The sequence below is a fragment of the Somniosus microcephalus genome, chromosome 33 (genome assembly GCF_052327205.1).
Source record: "Somniosus microcephalus isolate GS21.2 chromosome 33, FLI_Smic_1.0, whole genome shotgun sequence".
NCBI classification, from domain to species: domain Eukaryota; kingdom Metazoa; phylum Chordata; class Chondrichthyes; order Squaliformes; family Somniosidae; genus Somniosus; species Somniosus microcephalus.
The window spans coordinates 12470236-12482393 of record NC_141019.1 but is presented as its reverse complement, the minus strand read 5'-3'; the positions used below and the strand labels follow the sequence as shown (position 1 = coordinate 12482393).

At 49.3% G+C, this 12158-nt stretch overlaps 1 protein-coding gene across 2 annotated transcripts in view; it reads right to left on the bottom strand.

The window, feature by feature from the left end:
• Nucleotides 1-1947: 1947 nt before the first annotated feature.
• Nucleotides 1948-12158, bottom strand: part of LOC147096965 (calcitonin gene-related peptide type 1 receptor-like) — a 302051-nt gene continuing 291840 nt past the window's right edge. For both annotated transcript variants that reach the window (XM_085972660.1, XM_085972661.1), the window contains 3 exons: nt 11881-12099; nt 9707-9748; nt 1948-7853 (listed from right to left, as the gene is read on the bottom strand). In XM_085972660.1, coding sequence (XP_085828786.1) covers nt 7647-7853; nt 9707-9748; nt 11881-12099 — 468 coding nt within the window. In that variant the 3' untranslated portion in view covers nt 1948-7646. The remainder of the gene's footprint in view (nt 7854-9706; nt 9749-11880; nt 12100-12158) is intronic.

The following is a 12158-nucleotide window of genomic DNA, read 5'->3' as shown; positions in this document are numbered from 1 at the left end:
GGAACACCTCCGTTCAGTCCATAAGGGTGACCCCGAGCTTCCGGTCGCCTGTCATTTCAGTTCACATCTCCATTCCCACTCAGACCTCACCGTCCTCAGCCTCTTGCATTGTTCCACGGAAGCTCAGTGTAAGCTCGAGGAACAGCACCTCATCTTTCGATTAGGCACTTTACAGCCTTCCGGACTCAACATCGAGTTCAACAATTTCAGATCATAACCTCGGCCCCTATCATATTTTTATATATTTTTTATCCACACTTTTGGTTTGTGCCTTTTCCTTTTTTTTCTCTCCCACATGGCAGCTGTCTCCCATTCTGCCAGCACATTTCACACTTCATCCAGAGCCATCCTTTGTCTCTTTACCTGTCCTATTACCATCTCGTCTCGCCTTGAATATCTCTTAATGTCTCTTCACCTCTCAGACCTTCCCTTTTGTTCTTTCATCTCCTCCCCCATTTCCCAGTCCCCAAACTTGCTTTTTTCTCAGTTCTGACGAAGGGTCTTTGACCTGAAACACTAACTCTGTTTCTCTCTCCACGGATGTTGCCTGGCCTGCTGAGTTTTTCCGTTTTCTGTTGTTATTTTGGATTCTATTTCTGTCTTACTTGATGGCTGCGTCACTTTTTTCTACTGCCATTACGTTATTTCTAATAAGTACAGCTACTCTACCTCCCCTTTCCCCCCCTCTCTTTTCTAAATATGTTATACTCTGTTTAATTCTCAGTCCTGATTTTTCTGTAGGCATATCTCAGTAATCCCTCCTATACCTGGTTCCTCAATGTATTATTGTTTCTAGTTACCCTGTTTTATTACGAGTACGGTGTGCATTGCTGTAAAGACAGTTTAACTCAGTTTTAGTAGCAGTTCCTCTCTCTTTATTTTTAACCATCTTTTTACACTTCTGTTAACATAAGAAATAGGAGCAGGAGTCGGCCATTCGGCCCCTCGAGCCTGCTCCGCCATTCAATAAGATCACGGCTGATCATCGACCTCATCTCCACTTTCCTGCACTATCCCCATAATATTCAAAAATCAATCGATCTCTGTCTTGAATATACTCAATGACTGAGCCTCCACAGCCCTCTGTGGTTACCCTGGGACTGGGTAGGCACACACCCTTCGGGACTCTCGTTCGTGGCTGCAGAGGACGCTATTTATTTCCCTAATTATAGAATCCCCCATCACTACCACATTTCTATTCTGCTGTTCTATAACTCTATTTATTCCCTGGCCATTTATGTCCTTCCTTAGTTTAGTCTGTCCTGTGTTCTCCATTCCTGTTTCATTTACATTTAAGCTGCTTTTATTTCTTATAGATCCTCCCTTCCCCCAGCCCCCACCGTTTTACTAGTTTAAAGCCTTTGCAATCTCCCTATTTACCCTTTCCGCTAAGACACTGGTCCCTTTCCGGTTCAGGTGGAGCCTGTCCCATTGGTGCAACACCTTCCTGTCCCAGTACTGGTGCCAGTGTCCCATGAAAAGGAACCCCTCTTTCCCACACCAGCCCTTTAGCCACGTGTTAATTCTACTGATCTGTAGTCTTTCTCCTTGTCCTCACTGGTCCTGTCCAACAGGTCCAACACATCGTACCTGTTGGACAGGACCAGTGTCTGCGGGAGCTCCTTCTCAACCTCTCCTAAGTCCCCTCTACTTGGCTCCCTGACAGGCACACCCTCCCCTTCCTGAACTTCTGCTTTCCTCTGGGGTGTGACTGTATTCTGGATAAAACTATCCAGAAATTTCAAACCCCCCCCCCCCCTCCCTTTTCTTATGTTCAACATCGCAAACAGATGATCTGGTCATTATCACATGGCTGTTTGTGGGAGCTTGCTGATTGGCTGCTGAGTGTCCTACATTACAACAGTGAACACACTTCACAAGTACTTCATTGGCTGTGGAAGCAGGTCTCACTCATGAGTTGACGAAAAGGAGTTTGATGCTTTGGGGTGAATGTTCTGCTTTTTTCCCTTTATTGTTATCTATGTTTATACTGCAGTTGCTTTGTTGAGAAGCTTGTCAAACACAAGTACACAAGAAACAATATCTTCTAAATTGACAATAGCAATGCATTCACAAAAACAGATTTTTGAAAAACAGGCCATGAGTTTTGATGCCATTTATGCAGGAGCGGCTGGAGCTCGTCTCATTTCAAGGCTGGTGGGGAAACCAGGATGAAACATTAGAGCGCAGAGGTGCACAGAGGACTGGGAGATGCAAATAGCAGTAGAGTAAAGAATAGTTCAGAAATAGGGATCAGAAGTGGGGGGAATGCGAGGCAGTCTAAGATGGGTTTGGAGTGCATGTACGTAAATGCACGGAGTGTGGTAAATAAGGTTGGTGAGCTGCAGGCACAAGTTGCCACATGGGACTATGATATAGTGGGAACTTAATATCTCTGGCTACAAGATATTCAGGAAAGATAGGGAAGGAAAAAAAGGAGGGGGAGGGGCAGTATTGATCAAAGAAACTATTAAAGCACTGGAGAAGCATGATGTAGTTGAGGGGCTAAAGACTGAGTCTATCTGGTTAGAATTAAGGAACAATAGATGAGCTATTATGCTCCTGGGTGTATACTATAGGCCACCAAATAGTGGGAAGGAGCTAGGGGGGCAAATTACAGAAACATGCAATAACTACAGATCAGTGATAATGGGGGACTTCAATTATTCTAATATAGACTGGGATAGTAACAGTGCAAAGAGGATGAGGAATTACTGAAATGTGTACAAGGGAACTTTCTTGATCAGTGTGCTTCCAGCCCAATAAGGAAGGAAGCAGTGCTGGATCTAGTTCTGGGAATGAAGTTAGGTAAGGCTTCTTCGACAGCACCTCCCAAACCCGTGACCTCTACCACCCAGAAGGACAAGGGCAGCATAGGAACATCACCACCTCCAGGTTTCCCTCCAAGTCATACACCATCCTGATTTCCTTCATCGTCAGTGGGTCAAAATCCTGGAACTCCCTCCCTAACAGCACTGGGAGTACCTTCACCACATGGACTGCAGCGGTTCAAGAAGGCAGCTCACCACCACTTTCTCAAGGGCAAGTAGGGATGGGTAATAAATACTGGCCTTGCCAGTGACGCCCACATCTCGTGAATGAATTAAAAGTAAGTGGAGCATGTCTCAGTGGGAGAGCATTTGGGGAACAGTGATCATAATATCATCAGGTTTAGAGTAGTGATGGAAAAGGATGAGGTACAATCAAGCGTAAACATACTTAACTGAAGCAGGGCTAACTTCAGTGAGTTGAAAAGGGATCTGGCCCAGGTGGATTGAAATCAAACACTGGTGGGTAAAACAGTAACTGAACAATGGGGGGCCTTTAAGAAGAGATGGTTTACGTACTGAGTAGACACATTCCCGTGAGGGGGAAAGGAAGGGCATCCAAAGCTAGAGCTCCCTGGATGACTAAAGATACAGAGATTAGAATGAAACAGAAAAAGGAGGCTTATTATAATCGTAAGGTTAATAATACAGTAGAGAACCAAGCTGAATATAGAAAGTACAGAGGAGATCTAAAAAGGGAATAAGAGGAGCAAAGAGAGAGTATGAGAATAGATTAGCAGCGAACATAAAAGGGAACCTAAAAGTCTTTTATAAACATAAATAGTAAAAGGATAGTCAAAGGAAGGGTGGGGTGAATAGGGACCAAAAAGGAAATCTTGTGGAGGCAGAGGGCATGGCTGAGGTACTAAATGAGTACGTTGCATCCTCTTCTCCAGTGAAGACAGATGCAGCCAATGTAGCAGTAATGGAGGAGGCAGTAGTGATATTGGATAGGATAAAAATAGATAAAGAGGAGGCACTTAAAAGGTTAGCAGTGCTCAAAGTAGAAAAGTTACCCGGTCCGGGTGGGATGCAGCCTAGGTTACTGAGGGAAGTAAGGGTGGAGGCTCTGGCCACAATCTTCCAATCCTCCGTGGATATGGGGGTGGTGCCAGAGGACTGCAAATGTTACACGCCTGTTTAAAAAAGGGGAGAGAGATAAACCCAGCAATACAGGCCAGTTAGCCTAATGTCATTGGTGGGGAAACTTTGAGACAATAATCCGGGACAAAATTAAGTGGCATTTGGAAAAGTATGGGCTAATAAATGAAAGTCAGCACAGATTTGTTAAAGGAAAATAGTGTTTGACTAACTTGATCAAGTTCTTTGATGAAGTATCGGAGCGGGTTGATGAGGGTAGTGCGGTTGATGTGTATACGGTCTTTCAAAAGGCATTTGACAAAGTGCCACATAAAAGACTTGTTAACAAAATTAAAGCCCATGGGATTAAAGAGACAGTGGCAGGGTGGATACAAAATTGGCCAAGGGACAGAAAGCAGAGAGTCGTGGTGAACGGTTGTTTTTCAGACTGGAGGGAAGTATACAGTGGTGTTCCCCAGGGTCAGTATTAGGACCACTGCTCTTTTTGATATATATTAATGACCTGGACTTGGGTATACAGGGCACCATTTCAAAGTTTGCAGATGACACAAAACTCAAATGTAGTAAACAGTGAGGAGGATAGTAACAGACTTCAGGAGGACACAGACAGACTGGTGAAATTTAATGCAGAGAAGTGTGAAGTGATACATTTGGGTAGGAAGAACGAGGAGAGGTAATGTAAACTAAATGGTATAATTTTAAAGAGGGTGCAGGAACAGAGAGAGCTGGGGGTGTTTATACACAAATCTTTGAAGGTGGCAGGACAAGTTGAGAAAGCCGTTAAAACAGCATACGGGATCCTGGGCTTTATTAGTAGAGGCATCGAGTACAAAAGCAAGGAAGTTATACTGAACATTTATAAAACACTGGTTCGGCCCCAGCTGGAGTATTGTGTCCAATTCTGGGCATCGCACTTTAGGAAGGATGTCGGGGCCTTGGAGAGGGTGCAGAGCAGATTTACTAGAATGGTTCCAGGGATGAGGGACTTCAGATTAGTGGAGAGACTGGAGAAGCTGGGGTTGTTCTCCTTAGAGCAGAGAAGGTTAAGGGGAGATTTGATAGAGGTGTTCAAAATCATGAATGGTTTTAATAGAGTAAATAAGGAGAAACTGTTTCCAATGACAGAAGGGTCGGTAACCAGAGGACACGAGGAAGCAGTTTTTTACGCAGCGAGTTGTTGTGATCTGGAACACGCTGCCTGAAAGGGCAGTGGAAGCAGATTCAATAGTAACATTCAAAAGAGAATTGGAGAAATACTTGAAGAGAAATAATTACAGGGCTATGGGGAAAGAGCAGGGAGTGGATCTAATTGGATAGAAGAGCCTCCACAGGCACAATGGGTCGAATGGCCTCCTTCTGTGCTGTATCATTCTATGAAATGCTCGTTAGTCCAGGATGTGCGACATGTTTGAGCTCGTGAAACACTCCCAGGGCAGGTACAGCACGGGTTAGATACAGAGTAAAGCTCCCTCTACACTGTCCCATCAAACACTCCCAGGGCAGGTACAGCACGGGTCAGATACAGAGCAAAGCTCCCTCTACACTGTCCCATCAAACATTCCCAGGGCAGGTACAGCACGGGGTTAGATACAGAGTAAAGCTCCCTCTACACTGTCCCATCAAACACTCCCAGGGCAGGTACAGCAAGGGTTAGATACAGAGTAAAGCTCCCTCTACACTGTCCCATCAAACACTCCCAGAACAGGTACAGCACGGGTTAGATACAGAGTAAAGCTCCCTCTACACTGTCCCATCAAACATTCCCAGAACAGGTACAGCACGGGGTTAGATACAGAGTAAAGCTCCCTCTACACTGTCCCATCAAACACTCCCAGGGCAGGTACAGCACAGGTTAGATACAGAGTAAAGCTCCCTCTACACTGTCCCATCAAACACTCCCAGGGCAGGTACAGCATGGGTTAGATACAGAGTAAAGCTCCCTCTACACTGTCCCATCAAACACTCCCAGGGCAGGTACAGCACGGGTTAGATACAGAGTAAAGCTCCCTCTACACTGTCCCATCAAACACTCCCACAAAGGTGGCCATCCTTCATGAACGAGCTTAGAACTGAGTGCCATTGGGTTATTTGACCTTGGAGGGTCACAGCTGAGCCTGATGTGTTTTCCCAATGTCTTCACTCTTCACCCACACTTTGCAGCAGGAGTCTGTGGATACCATAAGGAGCTGCAACCCTGGCTGATCTTTTCTCTCCTTAACCCAGGGGCACTTAAGTAATTCGAACTCCCCAACCGAGCTGAGACGAGCAAACCCAGCACAGACTGGTGATTACACCTGGGCCCTTCCTGCTGGGTGTGGCTCAAACTGTCACAGGGGCAGAGTCACCACAATCTTAACCAGAAATGTTCCATAAATTATTGCAATCTCATTCCTTACAGATTCACAAACAGACCAACAGACTGCTGAGAAACATGAAAGTTAAAGATTAGGAAATGGTTAACAAGTGAAGGCTTTTGTTGGAACATTCCAGAGTGCTGGGGGTCAGGTGACAGTGGCTTTTTACTACAATAAACTCTCCTCAAATGACGATTTATATTAAATGAGAATAAAGTCAGAGTGAGAAACTGCAGGGTGTGACGGAATTACTGGTTTGGAATATCACTCGGTCCCCATTTACAGTCCCGGGACTCCACACTGTCTCACTTCTGAAAACTTCCTCCAACAGCAGTCAGTTAACAGGAATAATTCTGGTGAAAAGTTTTTAAAAGTGTGGCGAATTTTCCATAACTAAGTGAGACACAAGAGGAAACCTCGGACTGTGTGCCCCTGATATGGGTACATTTCGACAGGGGTCACTCTCTGAGAGGAAGGGGCAGCAACGTATCAAGCTAACTTTAGCCACAGTAGTTGTGTTTTAATAGAAAGACTCCACGTGGTGAGTGGCAATCCCCAGAATCCATTTGTTAAAGTACATGCAGAGGGGCCTGGGAACAGTGTGTCAAATGCAGGATTCAACCACTGAAGTCCCCTTGCTCATAGCTGTTTACTGGAGCCTAGAGGCCATTACATGGAAATGATTCAAAGCACAAAGCAAGCTGTCACATTTGCCCACCAAACAGCAGTGACTACAGTTCTAAAGTACATTGACTGTGAAGCACGTTGGGACGTCCTGAGGCCGCAGAAGGCGCTATAGAAATGCATGAACCTTCTTTCTGTCTTATTGGCTCTAGTTTGGCAGTCACTTCACACACAGTCAGGAAGTGTCAAGAGCAGTTTCTTCACAAGTTCTCAAAGGTCTCACAGAGGTATCCAGCAATGAAATAAAATGCCTTGGGATGTTTCACTCTGTTAAAGGCGCTGTATAAATGCAAGTTGTTGTTGAAATGCTTTAGTGACTTCTGAAATTCCAACTTTAAAGACCTTTCTTCCTGGACAATGTTTTAGTGAGTGGCCTGTCAAACTGTTAAAAGGATCTCACAATGAGTCACAGAGTTTAATTTTTGAGAGTAGAGAGTGAGATTTTTGATAGAAGTTGTTCAATGGACCAGCTCTGTGCTCAATAAAACATCTACATATATATTAGCGACATAACAGAGAGTGCACCGCAAACAAATTCCTTGTAAGTGGAGCAGGGAGAAATTCCTGAGATACAGGATAAGGCACGATATAAAGGGAAGGCTTTTTCCGTTCTCTATATTGGGAAGCTATTGAAGGAAGCTTTAAAATGCTGGTCCTGGTCTCGGTAAGAGAGTGTCCCTCACACGGGGATGCCTAGCACTTTCTGTGCGATAGTCTCAGAACAGCTCTTGCCGTTGGTGCGGTTGTTGTTCGTGGGCTGTGCGAGTGAGTATCGATTGAGCTCTGACAAAGATGTCATGTTGGAGTGGGAGCCATCTGTGTTGGTTAGCTGATGGCTGCACTGGAACTTGTACTGTGACCACTGCCTCTTCAAGGCATCTTGCACCTAAAGGGGAAAGGTCCCATTAGAACAAGCATATCTCAGAGGCCAGAACGTCATCAATCTCAAACCATCCCCGGGACTCCTAGTCCGTGACCTCCCAACCATCTCCGGGATTCCCAGTCCGTGACCTCCCAACCATCCCCGGGATTCCCACTCCGGGACCTCCCAACCATCCCCGGGATTCCCAGTCCGTGACCTCCCAACCACCCCCGGGATTCCCAGTCCGAGACCTCCCAACCATCCCCGGGATTCCCAGTCCGTGACCTCCCAACCATCCCCGGGATTCCCAGTCCGAGACCTCCCAACCATCCCCGGGATTCCCAGTCCATGACCTCCCAACCATCCCTGGGATTCCCAGTCCGTGACCTCCCAACCACCCCAGGGATTCCCAGTCCGAGACCTCCCAACCACCCCCGGGATTCCCAGTCCGTGACCTCCCAACCATCTCCGGGATTCCCAGTCCGTGACCTCCCAACCATCCCCGGGATTCCCAGTCCGTGACCTCCCAACCACCCCCGGGATTCCCAGTCCGTGACCTCCCAACCACCCCCGGGATTCCCAGTCCGTGACCTCCCAACCATCCCCGGGATTCCCAGTCCGAGACCTCCCAACCATCCCCGGGATTCCCAGTCGGAGACCTTCGAACCACTCTGGGAAATCTTAATCCGAGACCTCCCAACCATCCCCGGGATTCCCAGTCCGTGATCTCCCAACCACCCCCGGGATTCCCAGTCTGAGACCTCCCAACCACCCCCGGGATTCCCAGTCCGTGACCTCCCAACCATCCCCGGGATTCCCAGTCCGTGATCTCCCAACCACCCCCGGGATTCCCAGTCCGTGACCTCCCAACCACCCCCGGGATTCCCAGTCCGTGACCTCCCAACCATCCCCGGGATTCCCAGTCCGTGATCTCCCAACCACCCCCGGGATTCCCAGTCCGTGACCTCCCAACCACCCCCGGGATTCCCAGTCCGTGACCTCCCAACCATCTCCGGGATTCCCAGTACGGGACCTCCCAACCACCCCCGGGATTCCCAGTCCGTGACCTCCCAACCATCTCCGGGATTCCCAGTACGGGACCTCCCAACCATCCCCGGGATTCCCAGTCCGAGACCTCCCAACCATCCCCGGGATTCCCAGTCCGAGACCTTCGAACCACTCTGGGAAATCTTAATCCGAGACCTCCCAACCACTCTCGGGATTCCCAGTCTGTGACCTCCCATCCATCCCTAGGATTCCCACCATGTAAGTTTCCATCTCAACTAAGTAAGTCACCACAGTAAGCACTGGGGCAGCAGTGGCAATCCTACTGAGCACCATGTTGGAGGGAGAGAGCCCAGTAGTGGGCCCCTCGCCCTCTCTAAGGCTCCTGAAGGGCACTGGCCAACCTTGAAAGAGCAATCTCTGAGATTCTTGTGCCCCTTTAACAGAGGCTGCTGTCTCTTCAGGTCTTGCCAGCAGCTAATACCTTCTTGGTGGAGATCCTGCCAGAAGCCCGCCATAACTGAACAGTCCCCAGGAAGAAAACGAGGCCAGGGTCACGGCGGGGTTGGGAGTTCCACCCTGGCCCTCTATGGGTAGGTTGAGGCTAATCTAACCCTCTGGGCAACAGGCTCTTGCAGTTGGTGCCCCCAGTGTTGGTACTTTGCTACCGAGAGCACGTATTGGGCACAGACATTAGTGAGCGATCGCCAATCCATTACAATTCACGGCAGAAATTCCCACAGACGTTCTTGCCCCAATTCCCGATAAGCGATCTTGGCAGGAAAAGCTCTGCGCTGGGAGCAGGAATTCTACTTTAATGGGTCGAGACCCGCACTCGCTAACAGGCGCAGATTCTTGCAGGCCACACTCACCTCTCCGTTGAAGAAGCAGAATATTGTTGTCACCATTAAACCCTGTGAAACAAAGATTCATTTGTCACTTAGTTGTGTTGGGTGTGCCCTATCAGAACAAGCAGATAGTCATTCTCCCAGCTCAGGCTGGACATCCCCTCGAACCCCTATTCCTTATCTGAAATGTGAGAATTTTTTATTAGGCTTGAAACTACCCCTACCCAATTTGTAATGGGTTCAAATAACTGGTCTGCAAGAATGAAGAATTCACTTGTGCATGAACTGGTCACATAACAAGTGACTGCACTTCATAAGTAATCCATTGGTTGTAACATGCTGTGGGACATCTTTAGGAACATAGGAATTGCTAGATGATAAAAGACCGAGGCCCATCTAGTTCACCGTCTACCATCCTGGTAGTCACATGATACAATGATAATGGAACTAGAAAGGTTAGAATCTGGGGTAAGCAAGCACATCTAGGCCCCAAGATTGAGTCCCAGTTCCAGACCTTTTTATCTGAATTGCAATGATATTGTTTAATAAATGAAATCAAACAATTTCTCATCTGCTCGCCCCAGCGTGCTCCCTTCAGTACTTCACCCAAGTGGCCAGCAGGGGTCACTGTGCAGTGACCAGGAGCAGAAACCCAGGCTGATTTTAATCCTTCTCAGTCCAGGGGCACTGAGGCCAAATGTAGCCCCTGTGCCTGTCTCAGCTGAGATCAGGCTAACTCAGCCTTTTCTGCTGTGTGTGTGGCTCAGTCCCACACTGGGTGAGATCAGCTCACTCAGCACAGGCCGGGGATGGAGCCTGGGCCTTTCGTGCTCTGTGTGGGGCTCAGTCCCACACTGGGTGAGAGCAGGCTCACTCAGCACAGGCCGGGGATGGAGCCTGGGCCTTTCGTGCTCTGTGTGTGTGGGATCAGGCTCACTCAGCACAGGCCGGGAATGGAGCCTGGGCCTTTCCTGCTCTGTGTGGGGCTCAGTCCCACACTGGGTGAGATCAGGCTCACTCAGCACAGGCCGGGGATGGAGCCTGGGACTTTCCTGCTCTGTGTGTGGGGCTCAGTCCCACACCGGGTGAGATCAGCTCACTCAGCACAGGCCGGGGATGGAGCCTGGGCCTTTCCTGCTCTGTGTGGGGCTCAGTCCCACACCGGGTGAGATCAGCTCACTCAGCACAGGCCGGGGATGGAGCCTGGGCCTTTCCTGCTGTGTGTGTGGCTCAGTCCCACACTGGGTGAGATCAGGCTCACTCAGCACAGGCCGGGGATGGGGCCTGGGCCTTTCCTGCTGTGTGTGTGGCTCAGTCCCACACCGGGTGAGATCAGCTCACTCAGCACAGGCCGGGGATGGAGCCTGGGCCTTTCCTGCTCTGCGTGGGGCTCAGTCCCACACTGGGTGAGATCAGGCTCACTCAGCACAGGTCGGGGATGGAGCCTGGGCCTTTCCTGCTCTGCGTGGGGCTCAGTCCCCCACCGGGTGAGAGCAGCTCACTCAGCACAGGCCGGGGATGGAGCCTGGGCCTTTCCTGCTCTGTGTGTGTGGGGCTCAGTCCCACACCGGGTGAGATCAGGCTCACTCAGCACAGGCCGGGGATGGAGCCTGGGCCTTTCCTGCTCTGTGTGTGGGGCTCAGTCCCACACCGGGTGAGAGCAGCTCACTCAGCACAGGCCGGGGATGGAGCCTGGGCCTTTCCTGCTCTGTGTGTGGGGCTCAGTCCCACACTGGGTGAGATCAGGCTCACTCAGCACAGGTCAGGGATGGAGCCTGGGCCTTTCCTGCTCTGTGTGTGGGGCTCAGTCCCACACCGGGTGAGAGCAGCTCACTCAGCACAGGCCGGGGATGGAGCCTGGGCCTTTCCTGCTCTGTGTGAAGCTCAGTCCCACACCGGGTGAGATCAGGCTCACTCAGCACAGGCCGGGCATGGAGCCTGGGCCTTTCCTGCTCTGTGTGAAGCTCAGTCCCACACCGGGAGTTGCTTTTCCTCACTGTTTTACATTTTCTGATGTAACTTCTTGCTGATGATTGGCTGTATCCCTGTAACTCATTACTCAAGTTGCTCATGAACGACGCCAATGTGGGAACCTGTTTAATCGCAGACAGATTGCCGATGGTTTCAAGCTCCCCCAGCGGGAAGCTGGGCATTGGTCTCGAGATGGTCGTACACAAGAGGCATCGAAAGGCACTTACCTGATAGTGTGTACAAATGTGCATCACATGAGCATAAATCTGTCTAATCAGTCGACCTTCAGGCGTAGTTGGAACCAGAGCAAACTGGATCCCCAACAGCGGCACGAGGATGAGTGTGGCTCGGACGGCCTTCATGTAGGAGTTGGACTGCACCTGGTGGGTGACCTTCAGCTTTGTGAGAAGAACTCGAACAATGTTCAGCAGAAACAACAGATTGACCTGGGAGCCAAGGATAACAGAGAGTCACAAGAGATGGTCAACAACATCAACAGGATCAA